The 15,313-nt window shown below is 40.2% G+C and overlaps 1 protein-coding gene across 2 annotated transcripts in view; it reads left to right on the top strand.

Annotated features, from left to right (window-relative positions):
- LOC111156392 (PTC7 protein phosphatase homolog) overlaps positions 1-15,313 on the top strand; it is a 40,942-nt gene that overhangs the window by 21,256 nt on the left and 4,373 nt on the right. For both annotated transcript variants that reach the window (XR_002641200.1, XM_022517239.1), the window contains exons 2-5: positions 2,792-2,971; positions 9,273-9,471; positions 12,605-12,728; positions 14,320-14,449. Coding sequence is in view for 1 of the 2 variants with exons in the window: in XM_022517239.1 (XP_022372947.1) it covers positions 2,792-2,971; positions 9,273-9,471; positions 12,605-12,728; positions 14,320-14,449 (633 nt within the window). In the remaining variant the exon portion in view is untranslated. The remainder of the gene's footprint in view (positions 1-2,791; positions 2,972-9,272; positions 9,472-12,604; positions 12,729-14,319; positions 14,450-15,313) is intronic.

Genomic DNA, 15,313 nt, shown 5'->3' with positions numbered 1-15,313 from the left:
TAAACTTTGTGTAATGGCAAATTTCAAATATGTAGCACTTCTCATTCCACTTCAGTTCCATTCATGGCCAATCTCGTTTTATCCACTCCTCCATCACTCCTCCCCCCTATTTTGCAATAAATCCCAGGCATCGTATCATTTTTTAAAAAGATTTATTTATTTTATTTTATTTTTATTTATTTTTAAAGATTTTATTTATTTATTTGGCAGAGAGATCACAAGTAGGCAGAGAGGCAGGCAGAGAGAGAGGAAGGGAAGCGGGCTCCCCACCGAGCAGAGAGAGAACCCTAGGGGGGCTCGATCCCAGGACTCTGGGATCATGACCTGAGTTGAAGGCAGAGGCTTTACCCCACTGAGCCACCCAGGCGCCCCTAGATTTATTTATTTTAGAGCGAAGTGCAAGTGCCCGGTGAGGGGGTTCTTGCAAAGGGAGAGGGAGAACAAGTTTAAAACAGACTTCATGTTGAGCACAGAGTCCCACTCAGGGCTCAATTTCACGACCCTCAGATCATGACCAGAGCTGAAACTGAGAGTGGGGTGCTTAACCAACTGTGCCACCCAGGTGTCCCCAGACATCATATCATTTAATCAACTGATTTGGAACTGCCCCATAATGAAATTTTGCTTACTGGTTGGTCACAAAAGGTAGGGAAAGTTGCTGCCCCAACAGTGATGTTGTCTGTCACCTTCTTTATACTTTTTGCCAATTATGTTCTCTCATGTTTTTCAGAATATATTCCATTTCTGCTGAGAAATGCCATCACCAGAAAACATGTTTCATGTGTTCCTTTCATGTTTTTCTGGGATGCATTATATAGGCATTCTCCTACTTTTGTACCATATATGTTCTTTAAAATGTGTGTGAAAAAAAATTTAATAAAATGTGTATGAAAGTTGAACATATAAAAAAATGCAAATATGTATGTAGGGAGGATGTTTAATGCTCAGCAAGCCTTAAAAATGATAAAATTCCTAAATATTTTTATTATGAAATCAATACATGATCATTATAACATTAGATTTCAAACTATAGAACAATATGAGGGAAAAAGCTAAAATCTCCCTGTTTGTCCACTGATCACTTGCAGTCTCTTATTTCTAAAACTACCATTAATACTTCTTACAGATCCTTCCAGAAAGGCTCATTTATGGTCACTTAAATCCTTAATATTACATATATATATATGATCTTTAGTTCCCTCAGTTTTTTTTTTTAAAGATTTTGTTTATTTGAAAGAGAGAGAGCCTACAAGCAGGCAGAGCAGCAGGCAGAGGGAGAGGGAGGAGTAGGCTCCCCATGGAGCAGGGAGCCCGATGTGGGACTCGATCCCAGGACCCTGGGATCATGACCTGAGCCAAAGGCAGCTGCCCAACTGACTGAGCCACCCAGGAGCTCTTCCCTCAGTTTGTTAGAATTTGGTAGACAGAAATTGATTTTAATGTTGAACAATTAGTGTTTTGCAAGGAGTTGAATAGGATATAGTATGATTTTGACTTTGGTGTCTTACTTTTTTTTTTTTTTTTTTAGATTTTATTTATTTATTTGACAGAGATCACAAGTGGACAGAGAGGCAAGCCAGGAGTGGGGGAAGCAGGGTCCCCACTGAGCAGAGAGCCCGATGCAGGGCTCTATCCCAGGACCCTGAGATCATGACCTGAGCCGAAGGCAGAGGTCTAACCACTGAGCCACCAAGGCGCCCCTCTTACTGACTTTCTTGAACACTAGTTTCCTCTTGATGAAGGAGTCTTGTAGGGACTCTGAACTCATCAACAGCTCTAGGGACCCATGAAAATCTCTATATCATTGCTGTCCAATAGAAATATAATATGAACCACACATGTCATTTTAAATTTCCTAGTATTTGCATTAGTTAAAAATAAACAGGTAAATTAATTTTAATCTTTAGCACATTACATCCAAAATATTTTTTTTTAAAGATTTTATTTATTTATTTGTCAGAGAGAGAGGGAGAGAGAGCAAGCACAGGCAGACAGAATGGCAGGCAGAGGCAGAGGGAGAAGCAGGCTCCCTGATGAGCAAGGAGCCCGATGTGGGACTCGATCCCAGGACGCTGGGATCATGACCTGAGCTGAAGGCAGCTGCTTAACCAACTGAGCCACCCAGGCGTCCCTACATCCAAAATATTTTGTACTAAGTTTTCAAAATCCAGTGTGTATTTTACTCTTTGAGGACTTCTCAGTTTGAATCAGCACCATTTCAAAGGCTCGGTCGTCAAGTTTGGTAGTGGCTGTTGTATTAGACAGTACAGGCCTATACAGAAAGGATAGTGGTTGTCTCTGAGGGAGGAGGAAAGAGGATGATGTATGTTCTTAATTTTCTTTCTTTATTTCATAGTTACCAAAATTTGAAGTTAGAGTTTGCTGTTTTTGATATTCTGAATGATTGCCAGCTCTGGCTCCGCTTTATTGTCACTACTTTCAGCACATTTTTAAAAAAACAATTTTCATTCTTATAGAACAAAGATGAATAATATAAACACTTCCACACGCAGATGATAATCCTGCTAGCCTCTTGGCTAGTAGGCAGTGCCACCCCGTGGTAGCTCACGTATTTATTTATCAATATATGAAAGATCAGATTCAAAGAAGAAAATGAGGAATAAGAGTATTAGTGTGTAGTTAAATTTCAACACTTTTCATTCTGAATTTCAGGGTAGATGTATGTACTAGTATGTAATAAAATGAACTGTTCAGAGGAGACAGGGATAAGAATTTGAGAAGTTGGTAAGAATATTCTTTCAATGTAATTTTTGTTCTGTTTTGTTTTTAGGGGTTGCAGATGGTGTAGGAGGGTGGAGAGACTATGGAGTTGATCCATCCCAGTTCTCAGGGACTTTAATGCGGACGTGTGAACGGTTAGTAAAAGAAGGACGGTTTGTCCCAAGTAATCCCATCGGAATCCTCACCACAAGCTACTGTGAGTTGCTGCAAAATAAAGTACCTTTGCTTGGTAAGTAGATATACTGTGTTTTCCTCAGTAAAGAAGCACATCAGATGGTTAACAACAAAACTAAGAAAACCACTTAGCAGCCCAGCTTTTTTTCTGAAGTTCTTTAGTCAGCAGAGTTTGATAGAGAAGCTATGAGCTCACCAGAATATATACTACTGCTCCGAGGGAATATAAATAAGTATGGCCATTTTGGAAAACAGTTTGGAATTATGGAATAAAGGTAAATGTAAAAAGGTAGTATGCCCTAGCAATTCCACTTCTGGGTCTACACCTTAGATTAGAGAAACTCTTTCACATCTGTGTATTAAGAGATGGGTATAAGAATGTTCATGGTAACATTGCTTATAATAGCAGAAAACTGAGAACGACCTAAAAGTCCACTTATTGTAGAAAAATGCATTTTAAAAAGGCAGCTTGGGGTGCTAGTGGCTCAGTCAGTTAAGCATCTGTCTTCCGCTCAGTTCATGATCTTGGGGTCCTGGGATTGAGCCCTGTGTCGGGCTTCCTGTTCGGTGGAGAGTCTGCTTCTCTCCTTCTGCTCCTCCCCGCAGCTTGTGTTCTTTCTCTCTCTCTCTCAGATACAGAAAGAAAAGGAACAACTTAAAGCTGCATTCAATACTCAGGAACATGTTGTTGAGGGAAAATAGAACATTGCAGAATACCACCTAACAGTCTGATTCCATATTTCAAATTCAAAAACATAAAAAAGTAAAACCATTTTGTTCAGGGACTCCAAAATAGGATAAAAGAAGAAAGAAAAGTAAGTGATTGTATAATTCAGGATAGTGGTTCTCTTCAGGGGTGGAAGAAAGGGAATGGGATCTGGTATGTAAAATTAAGTTGGGGAGTTCAAGTTGCAGATTGGCACCCCCAGACTACTAGCAGGTAGCTGATTAGTCTGTGAAATAGCATGGCACAAAATAAATCCCCATTAATCTTGTACTAGAAAACTTCCAGGGCGCCTGGGTGGCTCAGTTGTTAAGCGTCTGCCTTCAGCTCAGGTCGTGATCCCAGAGTCCTGGGATCGAGTCCTACATCGGGCTCCTTGCTCAGCAGAAGGCCTGCTTCTCCCTCTCCCGCTCCTGTTTCCCTCTCTTGCTGTCTCTGTCAAATAAATAAATAAAATCTAAAAAAAAAAAAGAAAGAAAGAAAACTTAACAAATACCTAGTGTGTGTTTATCTGATATGCTAATGGAGCATCTTTTGGCCAAGCTTCTACATTTGTTTGTTAAATGGTTTCCTGGGAACTTACCCAACAACTTACCCAGCCTTCTGAGCAAGCTCTCAGAAGGGTGTTATTAAGTTTCTGCTAGTTGCCAGGATCTTTCTGGTTACTAAAAGTAGCCTCCCCCCAAGTCACTGTCCATATTAAAAATCAACCTCTGTTACGGAGTTTTCCACATTGTAAAATTTTGCCTTCAATTTAAATCTTTTATAAGAAGGGGTTCTTTTCATCACGCTGCCATCTTCTGTCTTTGTGCTGTGACTAATCAGCTTGTTTTCCTTCTAACTGAAGAGAAACCTTGTCTTGAGGTTTCAATATACCGCTTTGTCTTAATCCGCTATTTTGGACATGCAATCTGGAGCTTGCCTGGCACAGTGAAACATCCTAGATTCTGTTTCTAGCACCTCTCTGTCAACTTGCCATATGACTTTGGGCAAACTACTCAACCTCTGACCCTCTTGCTTCGTTTGTTAAATGGAGAGATCTTTTTTTGTGAAAAGGAATGGCTCAAAGCTTCATGCAATACTCAGAAACATGTTGAGGGAAAGGGGACATTGCAGAATACTATCTGATAGTCTGACATCTAACAAAGAGCCTATAGATAGAGATTCCAGGTCCCAACTCCTGCCTGTTCCCGTGAGTCCTCTGCCAACATCCCTCTATCCATTTACTATGACTTAGAATAAGCATTTGGAAAACACCTGCCCTGATTTTGTACTTTGAAAGCTTTGGGGTTTTTTGCTGTGTTTCTTCCTTATCCCTCCTTCCTTTCCTGTTTACTGTCATACAGTTTGAAGATCTTAAAATAAATTTAAGGACTTCTTAGACGTTTTCTTACACTGAATATTATAATCACTTTTCTCGTAAAAGACATGTTGAAATAATCCTTCATTACTATGTTTGACACATAGACACTTCTCTCACCTAATCTACATACATACCTCTAAGCTTTTGTAACTAAGCTCAAGCATTTTTTGGCAAAGACAGCCTACTGAATTTTACTGAACCTCAGATATAATTGCAAATAATGATAACTTTACAAGATTAGGTAATCCTTTTTTTTTTTTTTTTAAGATTTTATTTATTTGACAGAGAGAGAGACAGCAAGAGAGGGAACACAAGCAGGGGAAGTGGGAGAGGAAGAAGCAGACTTCCACTGAGCAGGGAGTCTGATGCGGGGCTTGACCCCAGGACCCTGGAATCATGACCTGAGGTGAAGGCAGACACTTTAAAAACTGAGCCACCCAGGCATCCCAATCCTTTTTCTTTTTTAATCCAGTAATTGCTAAAAAGCCTATAACACAATCCAATATAAAGGTCAAACACCTATTTCTTGAGAATTTCTAGCTGCTTTTAGATCTGGGTTGACATCACAGGCTAATTGTTAATATGTATTTCCTCAGAAACTCTTAAGTGGAGTTAAGTCTTAGGGAGCCAGCATATCTTAAGAATTTGAGGGGTCAGTGGGGCACCTGGGTGGCTCAGTGGGTTAAGCCTCTGCCTTCGGCTTGGGTCATGATCTCAGGGTCCTGGGATCGAGCCCCATATTGGGCTCTCTGCTCAGCGGGGAGTCTGCTTCCCCCCTCTCTCTCTGCCTGCCTCTCTGCCTACTTGTGATCTCCATCTGTCAAATAAACAAATTAAAAAAATTTTTTTTTGAGGGATCAGTCCTAAAAAGGTTCTTTCTTTGCTGCACAAAATGTTTCATAGTAGTTTACAAAATTAGGGGATATATATTATTAGGATAAAAATATTTCCGTTTTAGCATGAATGATTTGTTTGGGTGCCTGTCTGGGTTTGTCGGTGGTCTGAACATGGGATGCTGTTGTTCTCAGCACTTCTTTTCTTCTTTTCCTGCTTGTTTCTCTCCAAATACATACAAATAATGAGCTCTTCTCCCAGTATTAGGTTCTCAGGGCCTGAGCCATGTGCACACATCAGTTATATGAAGAGGCAGAGGAGGAGTATACACTCCAAGCCTACATGATTCTGTAAGGCTGGGCTTGTCTTCATTGGTGCTGCTTTGCATATTAAAGCTCTGTCACTCACAAGGACCATTTTGACTCTAACTCAGCGGGTGACAGCCACCGGGGTAGCAAAATGATAGCCTGGGTCTGTCAGTGAGTAATAATGAGTCAACACGAGTCCTTCCTGCCCCAGGATTTTCAAGGCTCTACTACTCATCTGTCATTTTTCCTTCTCAGATTAATCCCATCAGCTTTCAGAAGATCTTTTGTGTGGTGATTCTATTGAAGTGTGCACTGAGTTAAGGAGGAAGGGTAATTGGTGATCGTAACTGTACCATAAGCTGTGCAGTAGGTTATCTGGAAGAACTGCCAGTTAGTTACAGCGCCTTTTTCCTCTGATTTTTTTTTTTTAAAGATTTTATTTATTTGACAGAGATCACAAGTAGGCAGAGAGGGAGAGAGAGAGAGGGAGGAGGAAGCAGGCTCCCCGCCCAGCAGGGAGCCCAACGCCGGGACTCGATCCCAAGACCCTGAGATCATGACCTGAGTGGAAGGCAAAGGCTCAACCCAGTGAGCCATCCAGGCAGCCCTCCTCTGATGTTTGATGGGTGGAGACTAGATAGCTTAGCATTAGGGCGTCAGGTTAGATAACAAGGAAATGGAATTTCTGAACATTATGATGAGATAAATGCTTAAATTTCAGGTTTTTTATATTAAGTTATACATTTTCATCATACATCCTTCATCAAGGAAGAATATCAGAAATTAAATTATCCATAATCCCACCCAGAAAACTATTATTATTTTAGTGATTATGCGCCCTGATTTTTTTCTATGTATGTTTGTGTGTAGAATAATGGTAATAGGAATTGTGAATATACTGTGTGCTTACAGCAGCCCCATGGGGTAGGTTCTTTTGCTTTTATTTCCTATTTTGTTAGGAAAAAACTGTGGCATAGAGAGAATAAGTGACTTTCCCACAGTCACACAGCTAGAAAACAATGGGACCCTGGGATTTAACACAGCTGGCTCCACAGCCTCTTTCTTTTGTTTTGCTTTTAACCGTCATCTTAACAGTTTAGCTTTTTTGCCTACTATTGGTTTATTTTTTAATTACATTAAATTTCACTTTTTTTGATGTATAATTTAAGTTTGATAACATTTTTTATTGAAGGAGACTTAAATGCTTAAAAACTTAAATACTAGCTTGAAATATACTTGTTTCACTTATCTTTCATTTTCAAATATATTTCTCTAATAATCTTAGTGGCCACCAAATAGCTAACACTTACTATATGATATAAGTGTTTGATATGATTTAACTAATTTTATCCTCACAACACTAAGAGGTAGTTATGGTCTCCCTATTTTGTAAATGAGGAAACAGGTCCAAAGAGGTTAAGTAATTTGCCCAGGTCACACAGCTAGTAAGTAACAGGCCAGCATTCAGAGGCAGGGAGGCTGACTGCAGAGGTCTGTACTCCTAAGTATTTATTATATGACAATGTGTAGCTTTCTACTATATGGATGTACTGTAATTTATTTAGCTGATTCCTTAATTTTAGGAGTGAGGTTGTTTCTAGTTCTTGATCTTTTGATCTTTTTTTTTTTTTTTAAGATTTTTATTTATTTATTTGACAGAGAGATCACAAGCAGGCAGAGAGGCAGGCAGAGAGAGAGGAGGAAGCAGGCTCCCCTAGAGAGCAGAGAGCCCGATGCGGGGCTCGATACCAGGACTCTGGGATCATGACCTGAGCCGAAGGCAGCGGCTTAACCCACTGAGCCACCCAGGCGCCCCGATCTTTTGATCTTAAACAATGTTTCTGTACTTATTTTGTTTACATCTCTAGTTGTTTCTTAGGAATTGCTAAATCAAAGGGTAAGCACATTTTTTAAGGTTATGTTGCCCTTTAGAAAGTTGTGTAGTGGGGCGCCTGGGTGGCCCAGTGATTTAAGCCTCTGCCTTCAGCTCAGGTCATGATCCCAGGGTCCTGGGATTGAGCCCCGCATCGGGCTCTCTGCTCAGCAGGGAGCCTGCTTCACCCACTCTCTCTGCCAGCCTCTCTGTCTACTTGTGATCTCTCTCTCTGTGTCTCTGTGTCAAATAAATAAATAAAATCTTAAAAAAAAAGAAAAGAAAAAAAGTTGTGTAGTTTTACTATGTTGTCACCATGGAATAAGAATGACCATGTTCCCTGCATTCTTGCCAATACCATGCGGTATCTTTTTTTGAATCTTGTTAAACTAATGGGCAAAATGGCTACTAGTGCGATGATGATTTTTTCATATATTTACAGATTGTTTACATTTACTTCGTGGTGAACTGTTTATTTTTCTATTTTGCCTTTTTTTTTTTCTCTGTAGGTATAGGTTTAAATTTTAGTACTTGAAAGTAGTGTTACAGGTTGTGTACATCAGCTTTTCAGTCTCAGGAAGGTCACGTGAGCTGTGGGCTGCAAAGGTACACAGAAGCTTTTTGCTCTCTGTGTGGAATGTGGTCTCTTCCCTCTGAACATTAATAGTCTCTGTAAATTGAACAGGATGATTGCACAGGCTACCTGGGAAAATTGGTTTTGTCAATTCATAGTGACTCAGTCTCCAGTGAAGGTTCTTCATGACCTCAACAGATGGAAATCTGGTTAAAAATTGTAGTTATGTGCCCTGTCTTAAATTTTAGTGAATTTCATGGAGAAGGCTTCCTGCCAATGACTAATGAGAAATGTCAGGAAAACATAACATTCTTATTCTGGCATTTAAGTATTAAAACTTAATATCTCAACAACATGCTTTTGAGCATTTGGCATAGATTATAGTACTACTGAAATGAAATAGTGTGATTAAATACCAGCCATTTTTATTGTTTTCTATCTCTGCAAATGGAAGAATTCAGATTTCAGGGGCCTGCTTCCTATATGTAATATAAATCTCTTTTTCTTTCCCCATCATGTTGACCCTGATCAGTTTACTATTGCTAGTTGTTAGAGGTACCAGCATGACTAAGATAAGCAAAGGAGATTCCGATGTGGCTTTTTGAAGTGATGGGATAAAAAATGTGGATGCAAAGATAGTCTTGGAAGAAAAAATAAATGGAGATCATTTTTGGTTCTAGGTAGCAGTACTGCCTGCATCGTGGTGCTGGACAGAACCAGCCACCGCTTACACACAGCAAACCTGGGTGATTCAGGCTTTCTGGTTGTCAGGGGTGGTGAGGTTGTGCACCGATCAGATGAGCAGCAGCATTACTTCAACACTCCATTCCAGCTCTCAATTGCACCACCTGAAGCCGAAGGAGTCGTCCTGAGTGACAGGTAATCTCCCCTCTTGGCCATTATGAGTGAGCGGGGCATGGCTGCTCCTCCTCCTGTCCCCTTTAACTACAGTAAAGATAGGCATTTTCAGTTGTCATGTACAATAAGAAGGTCCAAAGAGAATATGCTCATCAAAAGGACCTCTTAGTTTGACTTCAGAAGATATTTTGCTGGCTCTTGCAGCCAGGTTCAATTCAAATAAACACCCAATAATTTGACAAGACTGAAAACACTCTTCAAGCTTATAGAATATCAGTTTTTCATACCAAGACCAACATGGTACATATGGTTATAGTTGTTAAATTGTGCTGCAGAAATGAGTCATTATCCATGCATGCCACCGCCTGTACAAGATTTTGCATATGTTAGGGAAAAGTTCAAACAGACATCTGCTTTATTTATCAGAATAACTTCCTGATTCTCGGGGCCTTCTATTATATGCATCAAATAGAACTTTTAAATTGCCAAGACCTTTCCAAGACAATAACTACTTTTTTTTAATCAACTTTTACAGTTTATTTTTTCTAAGATGAAAATACAGAGTGAGGCTAAGCAGTTTCAGATTCCTCTGCCTGTAACAATTTTATAGGACCTGGCACAAACACTGCTGGTGATTCATAAGTGTTGTTAAATGGGTAATGAACCTTTTGTAAAAATAGAAGTAGTCTTGCAAGTGTCTATTGTCTCTACTTAATAGTTCTCATTAAGCCAGATCTTGAGTACAAACTAAGATAAAATGATTATTACTGCCATTTTTAAACTGAAATAAGTATATTATATAATTAGTTATTCAGGATTGCCCATCTCTATTGCTGACTCTTAGCTAGAGGGAAGCATTTTTTACTGTCAGATTAGGTATGTTACCATAATTGGAACAATATTTCATTATAGGCCCTTCTCCAGTTGGCTGTAATATATATCTATCCATATTAGCTACACTGGAGTGAGGAGAAAGCAAAACCCCAAGGGCTTGGTAGATAGCAAGCTCAGCTAACAGTTGTAGAGAGCAGTGTTTTAATTTTCTTTTATTTGATTCTTGTTTTGGCGTCTAAGTGCTAGAGCTGCTCTGCCATATCTCACACTCTATCTTTGGGACTGTGTGGTTAGGGCAGCACTCTGCCTGGCCTGCCAGCGAGGTAGAGGTTGCTTCCCCTGGAGCCCACAGACAGCTTGCTAGCATGTGACTTCAGCTCGTGTTTCAGTGCAGTCAGAAGTTTCCAGCGGCACAGTATGTTCAATCAAAATGGGCAAATCTGCAGCTGGCGGAACACCAAGCTCATGGGTGGGAGTGTTGGGAGAAGAGGACGAACTGTCCAATGGTAGTGAGTCTCGCACAGGCAGGATAGCAAAGGACACTCCTGAGGAAGAAAAACCTCAGCATAAAATAGAGCTTTGCTGCCAATCTGGTCATTAATCTAAACTTCTAGAATCTGATTTGTTTCCAAAGTCTGAGCAACTGTGAAGTGTCTTGTATTGTTTTTCTTTATTCCACAGAGGGAATCGACCTGGTTTCCACCAGTTTTAGCTTTTTTCCCCTGCTGCATGAAAGTATTTACTTTCTTTTTTACTTAGTTCCTCTTATCTATAAAATAGAATTTTAACCTTAATTTACAGGTTTTCCTTTAGTAGCCTTTTATATAAAGTGTTTGTGGTGTAAATGTGTAAGTGGAAGTTCCTGGCCAAAGCCCATCACAGCACTGTTAAACGTGCCCCTTCTTTGCTCAGTCAGGAGAGGATGAACCTGAAATTTTCTCAATGTACTTTGTGTAAATCCCCAGCAGGCATTGGTGGGCTATTTGTTTTTATGTTTTCTCTTCACATATTTTACATATTTTATAACACGTCAGTGACACAAGTTTTGGGGTCTTTCTGTCAAGCTTAGGGTGCTTTGGTGCTGGCTCCTCCTTTCTGGGTCAGTGTGTAAATTTTTTCTTTGTACTTGTTCCCTAATTACAGGTTAAGGCAGACTATTAGGCATTTCACCATTCCCTCACCTTGGAGGCTTGGATTCAGTGAAGCTGGCCTCTGGAAATGGCTGCGAACCAGCCTTTGAGAGGGCCATTAATTCTTTGACTGTATGATCTTTTCTCCCCACTGGGTGTACATCCCCTACACCCAGTTCTTGTATGTTTTCATCAGGTATTATCAGAAAAAAAGCCTTCCTTCTATCCTTTTTAAAGTTTTATACAAAAAGATGTAGCGAAAAATCTACCTCCTATCCCATCCCAACACAGTTTCTCTCCTCAGAGACAGCCACTATTATCTGTTTCTTTGCGTCCTTCCAGATTTATTCTCTGCATATAGAAGCATCTGTATCTATGGGTCTTCCCCCTGCCCACCCCTCCCCGCCAAACACACCCACACACCACTGTCTGTACGTTTCTTCCTTCATTAGCAATACATTAAGGAGATCCCACCCACCCCACCCCTCCCCCATTTGGAGGGTAAGTTACTTTGTTTCTTCATTTATTAGATATTTCTTGAAGACCTGCTATGTGCCAGACACATTAATAATTAAATACTTACTGTGGTGAGCACTCTTTAAGCCCTGAGAGACACACAGTTCTTACTCTGCCTTACTAGTCCATAGTAGTCCATACTAGTATGGACAGCTTGCTAGCATGTACGGAATACCATTGTAGTAAGAAATACCATTGTAGGTATTTCGTGTGAATTAATTCTTACGGGATTTGCACGTTCTTATCCATAGTGCTCTGTTGTTCCACTGTACGGCAGCCTCCTGAGAGCCAGAGTCAAGCCTGCAGGGAAATGATGAGTAGAAAATGAGTAAGAGAGGATGGAATTTGGCTATAAAGATTTAGGAAATAAAGACTCATTTCTACTAGGATTTTGCTTGTTAGTTCTGACTCAGAAAATAACCCTTTCTTTTAAACCATCTGTGACTAATCATCAAACTCAGTTTTACTTGGTAGAGTCAGTTAAGCTTTTGAAATAGTTATATCGGATTTTTCAATTAATTTTTTTCAAGGTTAGGAAATTTCAAAATGGTTTTTATTATTGATCCTGTTTTTCTTAAAGGCTCATTGCATTATAACATAGTGCCTGTTGAAAACTTTGAACCTTATCTCTGAAGGCCTCTCGTAACTTTGCCCCTACCCTATCCTTGTCACAGCCCGGATGCTGCTGATAGCACATCTTTTGATGTCCAGTTAGGAGACATTATTCTGACGGCAACAGATGGACTTTTTGACAACATGCCTGATTATATGATTCTTCAGGAGCTAAAAAAATTAAAGGTAATTAACTCAAAGGTTGGTAGGTGGAAACACTGGCCCTCTCTGGGCAGCTAAGTTTTACTGGTCCAATTGTATTATCTCTTTTTGTAGTTTTTGGAAAAAGCTATATTGAAACTTTAGGAAGACAATGGTTCTGGTCTTTCAAGCAATTGTAAGGGGAATTTTCACAATTGCAGAACTTGAGGGAAAAAGAAGTTTCTCATCCACACCTTTATTAAAGTGGTAAAGGCTGGAAAGCCCAGATGAGAAATTTCTTGTATTTTTAATGGTGTTAGCTCCTGGCTGCCTTAATCCTCTTATTCTTTTAACAAACCCAGCAGGTGTTAAAGTTGGGAAAGACAGGAAATCGCCATACTAGAGCCAGATAAGGGCAGCAGGCAGCTAGGGGCCTTAATATGACCTGAGCTGTCACCAGTAACGAAACAGTTCAGATTTGGCCCATACAGAAAGTGGAAGGAAGTGAAAACCAGTTTTTCCATATTTTCCTGGCTTTGAAAAAGCACTAACTCTGGGGGAAATTAGTCTTTTCCTATGTTCTTAACACTAAGCAGTATTAACTGTGAGTAAGTTTCTAAACTTTTTAAGCAGTATTTTCCTCACCTTTAAAGTGGGGGGTACCGAAGGTCCTATTTTATAGAGTTGTGAGGATTACCTAAGACCATGTGTACAAAATCCTTAGTGCCATGCCCCATCTGTGGGGTGCAGTAAAGGTCAGGTGCTTATGGTGCTAGCACTGTGCTCTGTGTGGTGAGGGGGGAGTAGCAGAAACGTCACATTCCCTCCCCATATGGAGCTTATATTTCTAGTGGAGGAAGACAGATAATACAAAGAAAAATATATGATAAATGTTGGTGGTAGATAAGAAGAAAAATAAAGCGGGGTAAAGGAATAGAGAATAAAGAGGGCTACTCTTTTAGAAAGATTGGTCAGAGAAGGCCTCTTTGAGGAGGGGACATTGAAGCAGAGGCCTTTTATTATTTATACTGAAACTATTCCAAATCTTAGAATGGTCGAGCTAAAATGGACCTTGTTTCCCACCCCCATTTTACAGATGAGGAAGTTGAAGCAGCAAGGATAAGGGTATGACTCAAGATTATACAGCTAAACAAGAATCTTTCATCATGATATAAAATGCTAAAGGTATTTTCAGTAGGACAACTGGCAGCTCTTACTGGGAGAGCAAACCGTGGTTGGCCAGGGTTGCATTCCTAAGCAAGGAGTCTTTTGAGGTCAACCTAAAGTGCTATCAAAATCTGCCGTTTTAGTCCCATCCAATTTTAGCAAGAATACCTTAAGAATTCCAAATGAGAAAAACCGCAAAAATGAAAATCCAGACTTTAGAGCCCAAGGCCACCCTAGCAAAGGGTGACATCTGATTGACATCTTGTGCAGACTCACTAGTGGTCCTTTTTATTTACTGAAGATGTAATGTTGTAAAGTCTTCTCTAACTGTGATAAAACTTAAATGGTGTAAACTGTGGTTAGATAAATGTTACTGTCTCAAAAAGTGATATTTGCAAGTAGTACACTTGCACGCTGAAATCATGTGAGGCATTATGGTAAAAATAATTCCATCATCCTTTCATCTTAGAATTCAAATTATGAAAGTATACAGCAGACGGCAAGAAGCATTGCTGAGCAAGCCCATGAGCTGGCCTATGACCCAAATTATATGTCACCTTTTGCACAGTTTGCATGTGACAACGGATTGAATGTGAGAGGTAAGCATTCTTTAGGAAGGTCATAGGGACTGACTGGGGACATAGTGGGATGGGAGCATTCTTGGCTGTGGGGTGAGGTAAACTAGAGCACTGGGGTGAGACTGGTGAGGTGTCCTTTTCCAGCTGTGAGCCCATGGCTTTGAGCAAGGTCAGCAGGCCCTAACACTGGAGGTCAAGAGCAAGTGCATGTCGTCATGTCTTCCCCACCGGGGATATCCTCCAGAACTGCACTTCGTTGGCTGTAGAGGCAGGCAGAACCTGAAGCCCTTTATTGCCACCATAGCACTGCTTGGACCTGAGCCCAGAAGGCCTCCAAGTCCGCCTAGAGGCCCTGGACATTCCTAACAGTTTAACATTCTGCCCTTCACGGGTCTGACATTTCATTTCTTCCTTCCCTCTGGCTTTGTGGGACTCGTTGACAATATTTGCCTGCCAAATTACCACAGCAGATTTTGAAGAGGGAAGCAATGTTAAACTGTCCTTGCCTAAAGAGTCCTTCTATCTACTGAACAATATGTAACTTTGGGAACAGGCCAGTAGCTCAGTCTTAGGGCTGGGATGACATGTTGGTGCTGCTATATCAGAACTCATGGATTTGGTCAGTTTCTTGCTGATACAATATTATGACATGTAAAGCCTTTCTTAGCCCTCCAGGAAGTATTAAAATAGAAAAAAGCACATGCCATAGCTGTTTGGCAGATTAGAATATAAGACTACTCCTAGTTTCAAAACATTAGATATGTTTGTCCAAATTAGGATTGTGAGTAGAAGCATGTAACTTTCTCGTCAGGCAGAATTTATCTTAACCAGATTTTGTCTTTACTGTGATTGCTATAAACAGAGGATGTGGTGGCCATTTTAATA

Source organism: Enhydra lutris, unplaced genomic scaffold, assembly GCF_002288905.1.
Source record: "Enhydra lutris kenyoni isolate GAN:26980312 unplaced genomic scaffold, ASM228890v2 scaffoldscaffold46, whole genome shotgun sequence".
Classification (NCBI taxonomy): Eukaryota; Metazoa; Chordata; class Mammalia; order Carnivora; family Mustelidae; genus Enhydra; species Enhydra lutris.
This window is presented reverse-complemented; position numbering and strand designations above follow the sequence as displayed.